The sequence below is a fragment of the Cicer arietinum genome, chromosome 4, assembly GCF_000331145.2.
Source record: "Cicer arietinum cultivar CDC Frontier isolate Library 1 chromosome 4, Cicar.CDCFrontier_v2.0, whole genome shotgun sequence".
Classification (NCBI taxonomy): Eukaryota; Viridiplantae; Streptophyta; class Magnoliopsida; order Fabales; family Fabaceae; genus Cicer; species Cicer arietinum.
Genome location: NC_021163.2, coordinates 42,633,648 through 42,652,144, shown reverse-complemented (window position 1 = coordinate 42,652,144; position 18,497 = coordinate 42,633,648). Strand labels below are relative to the sequence as shown.

The 18,497-nt window shown below is 31.1% G+C and overlaps 1 protein-coding gene across 1 annotated transcript; it reads right to left on the bottom strand.

Moving 5' to 3' along the window:
• Positions 1–5,912: 5,912 nt before the first annotated feature.
• LOC140920069 (uncharacterized) lies at positions 5,913–6,345 on the bottom strand. The gene is made up of 2 exons (XM_073367382.1): positions 6,335–6,345; positions 5,913–6,237 (listed from the first exon to the last, which is right to left on the bottom strand). The coding sequence occupies exons 1-2, from the start codon at positions 6,343–6,345 to the stop codon at positions 5,913–5,915; spliced, it is 336 nt and encodes a 111-aa protein (XP_073223483.1).
• Between the last annotated feature and the right edge of the window lie 12,152 nt (positions 6,346–18,497).

Here is an 18,497-nt window from a genome sequence, read left to right as displayed (position 1 = left end):
AAAGAAGCTCATGATATCTTAACAAATACATACAATTCTCTTGAAAAGGATTTTAAAAACCTAAAAAGAAAAAATTTAACTCTAAAAAAATGTTCCAAAATTTTCTGAGGTTTTGGAAGATCGGAACAAATTGTTGATTGAATGTGTCCTAAGAAAAGTTGTATTCTCTACTGCATTGTTTGTTGTTGTATTTGGTTTTCTATATTTTTGAAAGAAATATCTTCTTTAAGTAAACTAATTTGATTTTGTTTAATGTTTGGGATTTAGATCCCTGATTAATGGTTTCCTTAAAAAACTAAATGTAATGGATTGTTCTAAGTAATAGTAATCAACCTTTCAATAGTTATTCGTAAAGAGAAAAGTGATCTTATAAAAGGTGTCCCTAGAATTACCTTATTTTTAAGATTTTGATTTTCTATGATTTTTTTAGATAACTTATTATTTCATTTTAATTTTGTACCATTAGCAGTACTAAGTTCTTAAAAGGTTTTTTCAAAATATTTATTAGGAATTAATCCTTTTAGTATAAATATTTCAATTTTTTAATAATTTTTTAGCTTAAAAGAATCCTTTTAGTTTACACTTTAAATCAGTTTATATCATCTCCGATATCATCTCCGGTATCAAACAAGGTTGTGGTTTCAAGAATAAATTATTTTATAACAATTTTGATATTTATATGAAACTTTTGAATTTTGAATTGACTAATTAATCTCATATAACCGTCGTCATCTTTATTTTTAGTAGGTTTTGTGTCTTGTTTCTCATGAGTAGTCAGACTATCATCAAAGCTCTCATAATGTTGTAGTAGTTCAAGGATTAGGTGATGATTTATTTGGGCTTGTTTTAATTCTTTTATTTCTAATTTTAGACTATTAAATTCATGTTGGAAATTTTGAATTGTTAAAGGTTTTATAGTAATTTTGTCAAGTCTTTTAAACTTTATTAGAGTAAATCTATTTGTTACCGATGGATTTTTAGTTGGTTTTTCTTCTAGAGTTTATTTTAATTTTTCAAAATAAATCATTTTTTCTTGAGGATCATTAATTATATTTATTGTCTCAAAAAAGAAATTTTACTCTTTTGTTGAAACATTAATTTGGTTCAATGATTCATAGTCTTCTTCAGATAAATCACATCTTAATTAATTTGATTTAAGCATTTGAAAAACTCTTTATCACATATATCTTCAGTTTCTATTAGTCGGTGATCAATATGGTCATCAATATGTAGTTTAAGATTTAGATATTTTATTTTTTCTTTTAATCTACATTATTAGATATATGTCCATGCTTAAAAATTATTCTTAAAATGAAATTACAGTATTGAAAATTATTCTTAAAATGAAATTTGTTATAAGGATTTTTCTTATAATAATTTGGTTTGGGTAAGATCAGTTAGTATTTAGGTTTGCAGGGAAAAATCCATTGTGCAGAAAAAGTTCTTAATTCTTTACGATTCTAAGCTATATTTCTCTTGCAACTGTTGAAATTTTGACAAGAGCTTTTTGGAAAACGTGAATATATGTTTTGTCATAAATATTATTTTGATGATTAACAAACAAAATTTTAATTGCTCATCATTGTCTAATTTTTCCTTAGTTGTATGTTTTAATTTGTTTATCTACACTCAAGATGTAAACCATTTTTTTATATTATTAGGAGTAATCCTAACTTTTCAATAGAGTTGATATCTTTTATACTTAAATCATTTGAAGAGCTCTCTTAAGGGTAGGACCATCTGTTTTGTTCACTTAAACCTACCAATTGTTATTAATTGTTATTATAGGTGTCAATTTTAAAAGTTCACTAATTATTGATCTCATCTAACGCTTAAAATTAAAACTCTCCAAATTAAAAAAACTAATTTGTGGATTTGGTGGGGTTTATGGGTCCATTTTTTAAAATATTTTTCTATAAAATCATTTTGACAAAATTTTTTTTATTCTTTTTCGAGAAATATTTTTTTTCTCAAAAGTTTCCGATAAAAAATTTTGATTTTTTTCGTTAAAAAATTATTTATAAATTTTTTTGATTAAAATAAATTCAATATTTATTTTTTTTCAAAAAAAAAAGAATTTTTTATTTTTTGAGAAAAAAATTATTTAATTTTTTTTTTATTTTAAATAATTTTTTAGAAAAAAAATTGGACCTATGAACCCCTCACTTAAGTCTACAAAAAATAATAAAATAATGAGCGGTGTTTTAAAAAATGTATTTCAAAATATTTTTTATTTAAGAAAGAAGGTCTCATATTTTAATATTCTTAAAACTAATTTTGATAAAATTTTATATAAATTAAATAAAAGATTTTATTTTTATTATAAATTATTTAAAACTTATTTCAGTACAACTAAATTGGTTAATTAAGACAATAGGGATGAGTGAAATATTAATTATAAATTGAATAATGATGAGATAAAAAGTGAGTACATCATTCATACGAGAAATGTTAGTTATAAATTGAAAGATCATCAGACAAATAGTGAACATATTGTTAACATGAGTTGCTGGAGTAGTACAATATATACACATTATTTTCTTCTTCAACTAAAATATGGAAAATTTTACATGAGTTCGTAATGTTGCCGTAGAACCGTTAAAATGTCTTATTTCATTGTTTGAAAAATATAGAGAAAATAGATTTGAAAATGCCATTAAATTTGTTAAAAAAAATTTATACAATTATTAAATAAAATATTAATAATTTATTTATTAAATTTTGAAAAAACATTATGTAATAATTTTGCTTTAGGCCTCATAACGTGTTGGACCCACCCCGCTATATTTACTAGATTTGATATTGTGATGTATCTTAAATATTTGTATAGTAAATTTTTAATTTTTCGTTGACCATTTCAACAAAATCATCTTTAACTTCCTCTTTCATCTTCATCTTTGGTCAAAATTTTGTAAATTCTTTTTTATTTATTTTGATATTTTAAAAGGTCTGAACAAAAGTTACTCTATGTAAGATGTTGATGCTTGATTATTAGGATTTCTTATATTAATATGTATTTCCCTAAGTTTTTCCTTAGACATTGGAGATATTTATTTATGTAATTAGATTGTTCAATAAGATTTTTTATATCATTAGGATTTATAGCCATAATGAGATTATTTTTATTTTTTTAGTCTAAGCATAAATGGACTATTATGAGGAAATTCAGATTCAACTATTTTTCCATTTCTTAAATGTCTGACATAAATGACATTAGTAGTCTCCGCTCCAATTATATCTGTCTAAAAAGAATTATCTAGATTATTTTTATAGTGTAAGCATGAAATCAGTCCAAAAATGGAATGTTAGTTAACTTTGTAAAATTATTCATGTATTGTAACTCTTTTATTTCTTTCTAATATTATTGAAAGAATCATTCTCTTTGAAGAGACCGTTCCTCAAAATAAAACTTTTTCTTAATTAAGGGATATCTTATCTATAATGAAATTGGATAGCATCATAAGTTTCATTAACGGAGGAAAAGAAAGAAAACCTTAATTATTTGTATTCTCTTCATCCTTCTTATCGTGTCTCCTTTTTTCTAAGCTCATTTTTTGTCCTTCCTAACCTTTTTTTGTCCAAACAAGTCGCTCTCTTCATTGTTATTTTTGTCTTATTTTATTATTGTGATTTACAATTCGTTATCCCAATTTTTATTATATTACTACACTTATACTTGTATTACAATATTAGAATCAAATAATTGATTAACATTATATGTTTTTAATGTGCTTGAAATGGAAAAGCATTTCAAAAGAAATCAATATTAGAGTCTCAAGAAGTTAATGAATGGAAAATACATAACGCAACAATTAGAGTCTTCATTGAAAAAAATATTTTTAGATGAAAATAATTGTTGGTAACATATATATATATATATAGAAAGTTAATATTTAATAGTGTTGAAAATGAAAAAAAAAAAAACTTACAACATTTTCAAAATATAAAAACACGTAGAGAGCAATTATATTTCTTAGATATTAAGATGTTTTTAAATTTTAGATATGCAATAATACAATTTTTTTAATTCTCAATATTTTGTTTAATTATAATGATGTCATCATTTTATCACTTATACTTCCATATAGAAATATTTATGATAAATGATATTTAAATTTTTGGATCTGTCTCTAATGAGATAGTTTAGGTTGAGGGATATGTCTTGAAATGGAAAACGATCTTGTAGACAGAGTTGACCTAAAATCTTCCATTGTTCGGTCATTAGATTTACTAGATCGAGGAATAGAAAACGAATGTCTCCTATCAAAGATTAATTCTACCCTTCCAGTTTGATGTTTGATTAAATTTTGAAAAAGAGTCGTGACTCTAGGTAAGGATAGTGTTGCCTTTTATAAAGCCCATTTTTCAGGGAGATTTATGTCACTACACTAGATCGTTTTAGATACAATGACATTTTCTTTAGTTTCATATGTGAAAAACAAAGTTATTTCTCCTGATTTGTCCCATTAGGCTTTAAGAAAATTAGATCATATAGAACTCATAGTTTTAGATTGAACTTTATAAACTAAAGTTATTGGAACATATCGTTCTTTCATGTCATAACAATGAAGTTTCCATTGAGGAATAAAATATCTCGTATATTTTTATCGTCAGGGCTTATAGTTAAGTTAGGAAAACAATTAAACAATATTGGTCCATGACTTAGGCTAGATTCTACTACTCCCCCAAAAGAGAATCTTGGAAGTGATTTTGACTTAGGCTAGAGAACCTCTTGTAAGGGGTCTTAATCATACTTGAACACTTCCAATGTGTAAGTATTTACAGTTTTGTTCATGTGTTCTATGATAATTTTCTCATAGAGCAGTGAATTTCTTCATCATCTGATTTTAGTTTGATTTTTTGCTCTACATTTCTAATTATAAAATTAGAGTTGTGGAAGAAAGATCTACTTGGTTTGTATAAGACTTTTGGAGATATTTTTGGTATACCCCAATTAGTTAATTCTTTGTTAATACCTTCAAAGTGGATTTCTTCTTTAAAGACTTTGTTTGAGAAAGTTTGCAGTTGTTGTTCAGGGAGCAAAGAAGACGATAGTTGAGATGACTTAAATGAAAGACGAGAGGAAAAAGAACGAAACATATCAAAATTATGAACTTTCCTTACCCTATTAATATCATTAGCGTCATTTGGTTATTTAGAAGTGTAACTATTAAATTTGTATTTGTATTTATTTTCCAATATATTCTTTAGTATTGACCCAAATTACCACAATGAATGACTTGGTTAAGATCTAGTGACTCTATATAACACCGTCAAACTAGACTTATTTCCCGTCTTTGGGACTTATTGCTACACTTCTATAGAGTAGATTTGTGAACATTCATCCCTTCCTATTAAGAATAATAATTTTGAAGATAAGCTAGAAAATAAATTTAGAGCAACCATACAGAATAACTTAGATTGATAAATAGTTATACAATTTTTATAACTCATTCTCACTTCGTCATTTGGCTCTAATACCAAGAGAGGTTTATATATATGCAATATGGTAACCAATATTGTGCAAATACATATATATTTTTCTAGTTTTAACAATGTTCATCATCTAAATGTGGACAGAGCTTATTTTTATGTGCCTAGAAGTGAACATTCAAACAATGTGCGTAAATTTTTCTAAAATTTAATACATAAACGACATTAAATAAACTAAATAAAATCGTAAATCTCAAACTTAACTTTTTTTTGTTGGTACAACAAGAAAAAACGAAAAACAAACTACTCTATCAAGAAAGCAGTTTTCAATGCGTCAACATCCAAGAGAGGGAATTTAAGAGGAGGATCAATTCAATGATTAAATTTGTCTTTACCGCTAGAGCTGATCTTTATAAGGAAATCAGCGCACAGATAACCTTCTCGCAATGTATGGACCAATTGAACATTTTAATCAAATTTCAACATATCTTGAATAGAGACAATTCAACCGCAAAATTATGGAGATGATTAGAGGGCCTAGAAATGAGATTCAATGTAGCCATGGAGTCAGAGTAGCAAACTAGATGTGAGAAATTCATCCTCCTAGTAAGCCTCAAGTCATGCCACACTACCATCAGCTCAGCATGAGTATTGTTCGAGTTTCCCAAGTAGCCTCTAAAACCACTCAACCAAACCAAAGTCAGCCTTGTTGGAGGCTGCAGGAAGTTTCCATCAACATTTTGCACAATGCAATCTAACATAAAATGGTATTGCTGGACCCAATGCAAAGAAGAAATTGCGACACTATCAATATTGAAACAAATAGCTAATAGGAAAGCCAAGTTTCTTGTTTGCAAGATAACCAGATATTTCGTAACAAGCACATTCCTTACACACAAACATCTCAGGCATGCCTTTTAATTACAAGCTATTATGGATGAAATGTGATAATTTGGTGTTCAAATGAAACAAAAATGAGATTTGGAGGGTTTTGAGAGAAAATGAATTAAAAATTCTGACTGGCATAATTTGGAGAGAGGAATCTGACTGACAAGAATATAGTCCATATATATATATATATATATATATATATATATATATATATATATATCAGACCTATATAGAAAAAGAATATTTTTATGTGAGAGTGATAGGGTATATTTTATGCATGACAGACAATTATGATTTAAATCACTTTTTTATGCTCCATTGTACTAAGATTTTCACAATACAAGGTAGGAGCACTAAATGGGACCTTTAGTTCAGTCAGGAACGATTGAATCCATAATACTTCAATCGCGATATTAGCAAGACTTCTATATTCTACTTTAGTGTTTGCTTTTTAGACCACCAGTAGACATCCTAGATAGATAGAGGAGCCTGGAGTGGACTTTCTATCATCAGGACCAGATCCCCAATCAACGTCACATAAGTCATAAATTGTGAAAGGCTGGGCTAGAGAGACAAGTTGCAAAAGAAGGCCATGATGGAGAGAGCCACTGAGATATATAAGTAAGTATGCGCTTGACTTTCAAGTGGCAGAGACAGAAACTGACATTATTTATTTACTGCATAGCTAATTTCATGACGAGTGATAGTTGCATATTGGAGTGCTCTAACAATGGACCGATAAAAAGAAGGGTCAACCATATAATCAGAATCATATTTTGACAATTTTAGATTGGACACCATGGGAGTAGGAAGGCCTTTGGGTTTTGACATGTTGGCCTTAGCAAGTAGATCTCTAATGTACTTGGATTGTGAGAGTAAGAGACTGCCATTAGATTGATGGTGAACCTTAATTCCTAAGAAATATTCAAGATCACCAAGCTGCTTTAGGGAAAAATCATCATTGAGCTTGTGAATGATATGTCGAATGTGATCTTGGGAACTACCAATGATGATTATATCATCGACATATACTAGCATGACAATGGTGTAGGTGGAAGTTTTGATAGTGGAAAGTGATGGATCACATTTGCTGGAAACAAAACCAAGACCTCTAAGAGCACTGCTTAAGAGTTCAAACCGAGCTCTAGGAGCTTGTTTGAGACCATAGATTGCTTTGTGAAGTCAGCAAACCAGTGACTTGTCCTGTGACTCAAATCCGGGGGGTTGTTGCATTGATAAAGGCATTGTTGCCATCTAGTTGAGTAATAAACCACTTTTTTGAGATGGAAATAGTGAGAACATTCCTTACCGTTACTAGTTTGACAACCTGTGAAAAAGTCTCAGTAAAATCAAACTTTGATGAAATCACTTTGTCACCATCCTGGTCTTATACTTGTTGACCGAGCCATCTGGATTCTGTTTAATTTTAAACACCCACTTGCACCCTATTGCTTGTCTGTGAGGAGGAAGAGAGACAAGAGACCAAGTTTGATTTTTCATGACAGCCTGAAATTCAGAGTCCATTGCACCAAGCCATTTGGGATCTTGAAGTGCATATTTGTGGTGAGAAGGTTCCACTTCTGTAAGATGTAGAGATGGAAATAATTTATTTGGTTTAACAATTCCATGTTTAGCTTTAGTAGTCATAGAATGAATATTGGAAGGAGGTACACATGGTAGACATGCTGAGAGGGGAGAGTCAATGTGTAGTGTTGGTGAAGTGGATGGGGCTGGATTAGGAGAGGAAGCCGTGGTATTAAATGCCACATTGGATGTTACAAGTGAAAGGGAAGAGGTCAAATGTGTGTCAGGGGTAGTATGTAAAGTCAAAGGAGATGGGGATAGGTCATGGGATGAACCAGGGGATAAAGGTGAGAGTGAGAGGTCAAGATATCTAGGAGAGAGGGTAGGTGCGGTAATAAGTCTAGGACTGCCCAAAGTAGCTGATTCAAATCTGTCAGCAAGATATGATGTAGGTGTAGGTGTATTGGATGTTGGAATTCTAGTTGTAAAAACGAAAGGAAAATAGGTGGGCTTATTAGTAATGTTGTTGGAGCCCGAAATCAAAGTAGCCTTGTTAGTCATAGATGAATTTGCAGCAGTAGAAAGGGAGTTTGAATATCCCAAAAACAGAAATTCCAATTTATGATTGCTTTAAGGACAAAGATGAGGAAAACATGCACACCCAAAAACTTTCAGAAACTTGTAATTAGGCAGATGAAATAAAGTGAATAAGAAGAAAACATTTTCAACTTAGCAGTAGGCATTATGTTAATGAGATATGTTGCAGTTAAAAATGCATGATCCCAATAAGCTAAGGGCATGTAAGCGTGATAAAGTAGATTAAGATTGGTTTCTACCACATGTCTGTATTTCCACTCAACTAAACCATTTTGATGATGTGTGTGGGGACATGTGAGTCTATGAATAATTCCATTTGTAGTAAAGAAAGGAATGACAGGATAAATTCACCTCCGCCATCTGTATGAACTGATTTTATGGTTATATTGAATTGCTTATCAATCATGGCATGAAAATTCTTGAATGTGGTACTAACTTCAGATTTGAGTTTTAAAAAATACACCCAAGTAAATTTTCTACAAGCATTAACACAGGTAAGCATATATTTGTAACCACACGAAGATAAAATAGGGGTGAGTCTCCCCACATCAGCAAATATTAGATCAAACGGAGCAGCATAAATTGAGTTATAGGCATGCGACGGTAACCCATGCACTTTTCCCATACAAATGGCAGAACATAAATCACTATTTGATTTAGGTGGTAAAATGATGAAAATGGATTCTCAAACTTTCATAATCTATAGGTTTTATTCTTAAAAAACACCCCAATTATGTTAATTATTTGAAAACTTTCCCTCACACAACACTTATATTTTGCTCTACATTTTATATAAATTAATCTATTTTATCTTTTTCTTTTATTTTCAAAACAACAATTTTTTTACCCTATTAAATTCAATTTGGATTTCAAAAAACATAAAAATAAAAATAAAATTCCAAAACTTGTATGTTTCAAAAAAAAAATTAAAGTACTAGAAAACTTAAAAAAAATTCACCACATAACAGAAAACTTTAAGTTTTCTGTTAAAGTGTGTTTTAGTATGGTTTAAACCCTAAACATTAATTTTTATGTACTGGATTGAAAAACTTAGAATAAGTTTTCTGGTACAACAGTGTTTTAATAGAGTTTTTGTGTAAACAAAAACATTTTTCAAGTATTTCAGTACACAAATATGTTATTTTCAGTACATATTTTTGAAATTTTGAACTTTGTGTATTGGAAAAAAATTTCAATATAAAATTTCAATTTTTTTCAAAAACATATGTTCTAGAAAGCTTCTTTAAAAATTTTTTTGGATAAGACTTTCTAACTAATTTTATCATAATATATATATATATATATATATATATTATTTATAAAGATATATTTCAATTGATTTTTAATTAAGTCATATGGCGTTTTTTGACCATTTTTGTCGCTGCCTTTTTGTTTCCCTAGTTCCCGACCAAAGTTGTTCTATGTATAGTTACAGAAAAATTGCTGCCATCGTTTTCTAGTTGTGATTTACAGAAAATTGGTTCTATTTGTATGTTGTCACCTTCACGTACGACACTAAAAACTAATAAACAAAAAAAAATTGCTTGATAGGAATCTTAAAAAATAATTAAGAGTATGAAAAAGAAATATTATACACGACAACATTTTTAACTTTTGACCACACTTATCTTGACAACGGCTAAAAAAATGTGGCTATAAACGAGAATAGACAACATTTTTTCAAGTGTTGTTTATAACATACATATAAAATACACTTTCTTGCTTGTTAACATAAAACCATTGCATATTTGTTTTTAAGGTACGAGTTAAAAAATGTGCCGATTTAGACAACACTTTTAAACCATTGTCTGAGAAGGTTGCTAGCGGAATGTATTGAAGACTTGAAGATAGTGGAATGTATTGAAGACTTGGTTGTTTTTTGGCAATGCAAATTTTGATTGTTGAATTAGGAATAAAAAATTTGTTGGTTTTTTTTATATTTAATCATGTGTTGGTTTTTTTTTTTTTTTTTTTTTTGATATCCAGTAATATTTGTGTTACATTATTTTGATTAGACAATTGTTTTTTTTCGTAATATATATTTTAATTAAGATTTATTATGTTTAACTCTTTTGTGTTTTGTTCAATAATAATTAGTTAATGTTCAATTATGAATTACAAGCAATAATAATTAATTATCAATGTTTGCCAAAAAAATGAGAGTGTATGATAAACCTATAGGCAACAAATAGAAAAATGTAGACTAAATAAATTAAATGTTTATGGTTGAAAAGTATATACAACACATAAAAAGTGTGGTTTAAAACATTTTCATCAGTGTGGTCTAAACAAAAAGGCAACATTTAAATTTTTTTGGGCTAAACGTGTTACCAACGTTTCAATAATCGTGGTATAAAGTTATATGCAACACATACAAATCTATTGTCTTAGACCAAAAAATGTTGTCTATTCTTTTGACAACGTTATAAATGTGTTGCCTGAAACATAAATAATTTACACAAAACCGTGGCCTAACTGTATATACAACATTTATAAATTGTTGGCAAAACTAGTTCATAAAACCGTGGCCAGAAACATTCAAACAAACTGTGGCCTCTTTGAGTGTATTCACCAACGGTTTTCTAGACTTTGTGGGCAAAAGTAAAAAATCGTTGCCTTAAAGAATAGGCCACGGCCACCTACTGCACACTTTGTAAACCGTTGCCAAACTGTTGCCTAACCTTTAGGTCACATATATTTTGATTTACGCCACACTTTTTTATTGTTGCCACAACTCAAAAATGTTGTAGTGATACATATATTTAAAATCCAGACGAGATAGGTTGAAATTAATGAGTCAAAATTGATTTACATCACAATAGAGAGAGAACCACGTATTAGAATAAAAAGAGTATAAGTATATATCAGTTTGTATAAAATAGAAATTGTATAGGATATACTTTTGGTCGTTATCAAGTAGTTAGTATGTTACACAGTTGTTAGAATATAGAAAATAGTTCTAACAAACTTAGTTAGAAACTCATTATATATAAATACCATTTCTTTTATAATTTCGTTTATTATCTTTGTATACCTAAATCATGAATAAAAATAATACATTCAGTTCCTTGTTCTCTCTCTCATATTTTCTCACGCATTTATTCTTTATAGTATTAATCACCATTTGATTTAGCAATTAGGGATGACAATTAGATTCAGACTCAATAGGTACCTGCAAAAAAAAAACCCACAATAGATAGGGTAAACATCTGCATAATAGATATGGACACGGGGACGGATAATAATCGCAAAATTAAGCAGATATGGGTGCGGGTACGAGTACTATAATACTCATCCCGCCCCGCACCCGCACTTATATAAATATATTATTTATTTATTATATTAGTGTTTAGTTTAATTAATTATTTTTTTAATGTTTAAACATCTATTAATATCATTGGACCACTACAATATTAATAACGTTTGCAAACTTTTTAAAAATTTGATTATGATGAATATGTATATAATTGTGACTTTATAACTAAAAGTTATGTCTTATTAATCGTGACTTTATAATTATGCTTGCAACTTCCTATCAATTGTTTTTACAGATCTTGAATAATAATATTATTGTAAGACTTGCAACTTTATAAAGTATTATTATGAATATTTGAATGTGTATTGCAACGAGTGTTCATTTGAAATATTTTGAATTAAAAAATATTTTGGTTTATAATACTTTATAATTGGATTTAAAATTTTGAATAATTTTTAAATTTAATCACAACAATATCTTTTATTTATCGATCTGCATGAGTAATGGGTATGGATACAGACACTTAGGTACCCAACCCATTGTCATTCCTATTAGCAACCCATGACTTCCCCTGTTGCTTCAATTCCTTTTTCCAAAGATATTTCTCAAACTAAAACTAATTCATCAACTCCCTAAGAATCTCAAATCTACAAAACCTTTGCGCAAATAATTACTCTGAAATTGGATTAAAACAATTTTATTTCTTGGAAATAGCAAGTTGAAGGTGTGATTGGAACTCACAAACTTCATTGTCGTCTCATGAACCCAAAAATTCCTCCACGATTCCTCTCTAAAAACAATCGCAATCTTGATCTAGAAAATCCTGAATATGTGACATGGGAATTACAAGATTCTTTATATGGTCTAACTCTGCTAACTCTACGTGAACTGGTAATCGTTTGTGGCAACCACTGTCTTCACCTCATCCACTCCTTCCTTTCTCGGGACTGTCTCAATGACAACAAGCTCTGGATAATTTGAGGCAACCACAAGCATATCTTATTGGTACATATTCGCCAACAAACACTACTAGAAAATTGCATTTTAGCTGCCATTTTTAGCGTCAGTCCCCGACTCCGGCGCTACCTAGCGTCGGTGTAGAGTCGGTCTAGCCGAAGCTAAGGCAACAAATTTTGTTTTTCAATTTTATTAACAATTTGCGTCGGAGTAGCCGACGCTAGTAAAATAAGCCAATTTTTTATTTTTTATTTTTTATTTTTTATTTTAATATGTAGCGTCGGAGTGGCCGACGCTAGTTTATTTTTAAATTTTTTAATATTATTTGTAAAATCAGATTGATCCCTCAGATTGTAAAATTAATAACATATTGGTGAGCCCTTATCTCACACTTCGTCATTGTCACTATGAACCCTACATTTGGAGCCCATCACCGATTCTCAACCCTCTCAACGCTGTGAATATCGCCGTCGCATCAACGGTTCCATCACGTCACCCACTCGGTACCCTAGCTATCAAACCCATCCCCCTCTCGAACCCGTCGTCGTTCAGTGTCGCCGTCTCGCGCTCGTATGTGGTCGATTCTCAATGTAAGTGTCGTTGTCTCACTCTCAGTGTAGTCGTTTAGGTTTTATGGCATTTTCAGTTGTGTATTTGTTTGGCCAAATCAATTTGTATTCTTCGCCCTGACATTGTAGGAGCACAATAGTAGAATCAATTTGTATTCTTGTGTATTTGTTTGTATTCTTCGCCATGGCCAGTAGTAGAATCATTTAACAGTGACAAGCATTGTAGGATTAGTCAATAGAAACATAAAAATAAGAACAAACCTAAAAGAAAAGCATTTTAATTCCCCTAAAAAATTACATTCCCTTATTAAAATGCTCCATCCAAACATACTCTCAGGCTAACCTGAACAATGTCTACATAACAAGAAAATTGTATAGTATTAACCACAAAATTCACCATCTGAGTCCAACACCTCAATGTAGGAGCAATTTGTGTTGATCAAAGAATCTCAGGCTTACATAATGTGTTGTTTTTCCACTCTATTTCATTACGAGAACATCTCACCAATTTGTAGGCCAAAAAGATGTTACCGAGGGTATAGGTGCTGCTAGAGGATATGAAGATATGTAAGGGTTTATCCAATTGATTGTTGGATACTTGGTTTTAATTTTGAGAGAGTCAAAATTGATTATATAGGTGTAAAATTGATTTTTGAAATATTTGATTGTTCTTGAGTTAGTTTAATTTTGTCTTTAGAATTTATTCCTAACATAACTAGAATATGTAACTTTTGACTTTTTACACTCAAATTTATTGTTCATATCATTTTTTACGTGAATATATCCAAATAAACTATTTTACATTCAACTCACTTTTACCTAACATTAATTTTACAAAATCAATTTTTATAATCGTAGAACCAAACACTAGCTAAATATAACTATGACTGAAGAAAATATATGGACTATGCCGTTTAGAGGAAAAACTTTATAAAGGTTAAGTTCTGCAGAAGAATAGTAGAACAGAGAGAGTAAGAGTAAGGTACAGAGGGGGGAGATTTCAGAATGATAACTTGATCAAAAGCTGCACAATTGTTGACAGACTCCTGGAATTGGAATAATTGAATCTAAAGCCACCTGTCCCATTTCCTCACATGATTTTCTTTTAGTGTAATGCTTCATGTGCTATTTTGAATCATAACAAGCAGCTCCACAATACTCTGTTTTAACCCATTTCTAACTTTGTTACTCTGACCTCTGTTCTGTTTGAATATTAATAATTGTTCCCTAGATTTTTGGCTTTTAAGTTGCCGATACCATGATATAAATTGGAAATTTTGTTCTCATTGTTACTAGATAGAACATAATGAATATAAAGTTGAATGAGTTTGGAATTTATTCTATATAAATCAAATATATTGGATAAAATTGTTAGGTTCGGTTTTCTAAAAATGTTGTTAGGTTCACGAGTTTATTTATCTCTATAATTTTTCAAACTTATAGGTTCATGAGTTTATTTAGGTTCAGTTATTTTTCAAACTTATTTAGTGATTGACAAGTTAAGTTTTGGTCTTATAGTAAATGGATCGTACTTGGATGTACAATAGGGTATATGAAAATAGACGTGGATTGAAAAAGAGTATGTTAGTGGTGTTAAAGATTTTGTGAAGAGGGATTTGAAACAACTGATTTGTATATCTGAGGGATGGATAAGGTGTCCGTGTATAAAATGCAAGTGTATGAAGATATCTGCAGCAATTACTGTTAGACTTCACTTGTACCAGGATAGATTTCAACCAGATTATTGGATTTGGACTGAACACGGAGAAGTGAAGCCAATGGTTGAAACAAGGAGTGGTTCGACTAGTATTAGGATTGTGCATCAGGACGACCAATTTAATGCAATGGATGAAATGGTGTTTTATGCTTTTAGGCCTTATCGAGATGTCCTTGATGTGAACACTAACATGGGAAATGAGACATTTGCTGAGGATGAGTTGCCTAACGAAGATGCAAAATGATTTTATGACAAGTTGATATCCACCAACAAGCTCATCTACGAGGGGGGCTACCCAATCAATGTTATCAATATGTGTTCAACTTCTGGCAATTAGGTCTAATTGGCATGTTCCACAAAAAGGTATAGATTTTGTTACAAAAATGCTTAAAAGTGTATGTCCAGTGCAAACATGCTTGCCCGATAACTATTACCAAGCAACACAATTGGTGTCAAAGTTAGGGTTGAAGGTTGAGAAGATTGACTGTTGTAAGAAAGGATGTATGTTATATTACAAGGATGATAACAAGTTATCTTAGTGCAAAATTTGTCATTCTCCTAGGTTCATTCCACGTAGGACTGGTATGGGAACATACAAAGATGTTCCTGCAAAAAGAATGCTTTATTTCCCTATCATTCCTAGATTACAATAATTGTATGCATCAACTGAGTTTGCAGCTGAAATGAGATGGCATCACGAGAATAAAAAGAGTTCAAACGTCATTCACCATCCATTTGATGGAAAAACGTGGAAACATTTTGACGATGTATATCCTGACTTTGCTAGTGACCCCAGAAATGTAAGGTTGGGTCTATGTTCAGATGGATTTACTCCTTATATTCAAGTGTTTGCTTCTCCATACTCTTGTTGGCCAGTTATACTCACTCCATACAATCTTCCCCCTGAAATATGCATGACCAAACCATACTTATTTTTGACTTGTCTCATACCTGGACCTTCTAATCCCAAACAAAATATAGATTTCTACTTGCAACCATTGATTGATGATTTGCAACGATTGTGGTCCAACGGCATTTTGACCTATGATATATCCACCAAACAAAACTTCATCATGAAAGCATGCTTGATGTGGACAATTAATGATTTTCCCGACTATGGTATGTTATCTGGATGGGGAACACAAGGTAAGTTGGCATGTCCTCATTGTATGGAAGAAACAAAAGCTTTCACTTTTAAATATGGCAATAAGAATTCTTGGTTTAATTGTCATCATCGATTCTTGCCAGCTAATCACTCTTTCAGAAGAAGTAAAAGAAGTTTTACATAAAATAGGAATGAGAAAGACGATCAACCTTACATTTACACAGGGCAAGATATATCGGAGGTGGTGAGTAATTTTCCAAAAGTGATTGAAATTGGTTGGAAAAAGAAATTGAACGGGTATGGAATGGGTCATAATTGGAAAAAAACGAAGTATTTTTTGGGATCTTCCATATTGGAAGGATAACTTGTTAAGGTACAACCTCGGTGTGATGCACATATAGAAAAATGTCTTCGATAATATTTTAACACTATTATGAATATTAAAGGTAAAACAAAGGATAATGAAAAGGCGAGAAAATACTTGTCTTCATTATGCTTTTGCGGGGACTTGGAGATGCAAGTGTTATCTAACGGAAAGATGGGTAAACCAAAGGCAAATTACACTTTGACATCATCAGATGCCAAGTTGGTTTGTAAATGGCTTAAGGAATTGAGAATGCCTTATGGCTATGCTTCAAACCTTGCTAGGTGTGCCGATGTTGAGAAAGGTACGATACATGGGATGAAGAACCACGACTGTCATGTTTTCATGGAATGTTTACTCCCAATTGCATTTCATTCCTTGCCAGAATTTGTTTGGAAACCATTAACTGAGCTAAGTCGATTCTTCAAGGATCTTTGTTGCAATACATTGAGGTTGGACGACTTAGTTAAGTTGAATGATAACATTTCAATTATCATATGCAAGTTAGAAAGGATTTTTCCACCAGGTTTCTTCGACTCAATGGAGCATCTTCCAATCCATCTTGTCAATGAAGCAATGTTAGGTGGTCTAGTACATTACCGGTGGATGTATCCATTTGAAAGGTAACTGTTGTGATTGATTATTTTAACATATTACATGTTTATTATAATTTAATTAGTAGACATTTAATGATTAAATGTGTAGATGTATGAGAGTCTCAAAGCGGGCAGTGACAAACAAGGCTAGGGTTGAAGGCTCCATATGCGTCGACTATATACAACGCGAGACAACTTAACTTTGTTTTCATTATTTAAATTCATTCAATTTGTTGCCAACCACAAATTTAAGTAATAATCATCATTTGGAATGTGATGATCACCAACCTTCACTATCCATCTTGCTGAAACGAGGTCGACCTATTGGGAAATCTGGAACACATTATCTAACAGATAACGAATGGAAATTTGCTCAAGTACACGTCTTGATTAATTGTGATGAAATTAAACCATATCTTGACTAAGTGTTCATCATAACGCATGGAAAATTATATTAATGCAAACCATAATACGTCTTTACTTATGAAATATGTGATTGTTGACAACATATTCTTGGAGAATCACTCAATCAATGAAGAAGACACATCTAGACGTATACATGCAGAGTTTCCCATATGGCTGAAAGCATATGTAAATAACGAGGTAAATGAAGTGACCAAAAAAGATATAATAGCACTATCTCGTGGTCCTTCATCAATGGAAATATCTTGGAACATTTACTTTGTTAACGGGTACACGTTTCACACTAAGGCCTACAACATTAATATAAAGACAATCAATAGTGGGGTGCATGTAAAGGGTCTTGCTGAAGGAGGAGAAGATGATTACTATGGCACGATCAACTATATCATAGAACTAGATTACTTTGATCTGAAGAACAAGGTTGCATTATTTTATTGTGAATGGTTTGACCCAAAAAAAATAGGGGCACAAAGATTTGTCCACAATATCAAATTGTGGATATTAAGATGGATAAACGTTATGGTCTTTATGATCCTTTCCTCCTGGTGCAAAAAGCAAGACAAGTGTATTATGTCCCGTATCCAGAAATGTGTAGAGATAAGTGTGGATGGTGTGTGGCAATTACCACAAAACCAAGGGGTCACGTGGAGATTGACAACACAGAGGATGAAATGCCTTATCAGTCTGATGGGATGTCACATGTTCTATCAATTGCAGAAATAAAATCAATATCTTGTTTACGTGACAACTCACAAGTAGATGTGTTCGAAGAGATTTTTGACTGAAGATTGTAGTGAAGGGAGAAAGGATAGTGATTGAACATGCTAGGTGTAAAGGAAAGATGTTACGACCGAGTAAACTTAATGAGCAGCGGGATGTCATACGTCGCAACTTGTCTACCACTAGGCCATTTCATCGTTCGTCTCCAACCTCGTCTCAGCCTCCAACATCAACTAAGATTGTAGCACCTGCTGATACTGTAACACCACCATCATACCAGACACCATCTCCCATCCATGCCTCAACCTCTGAGGTATTTGTCTTTATGTCGACTCCAGGTTTAAG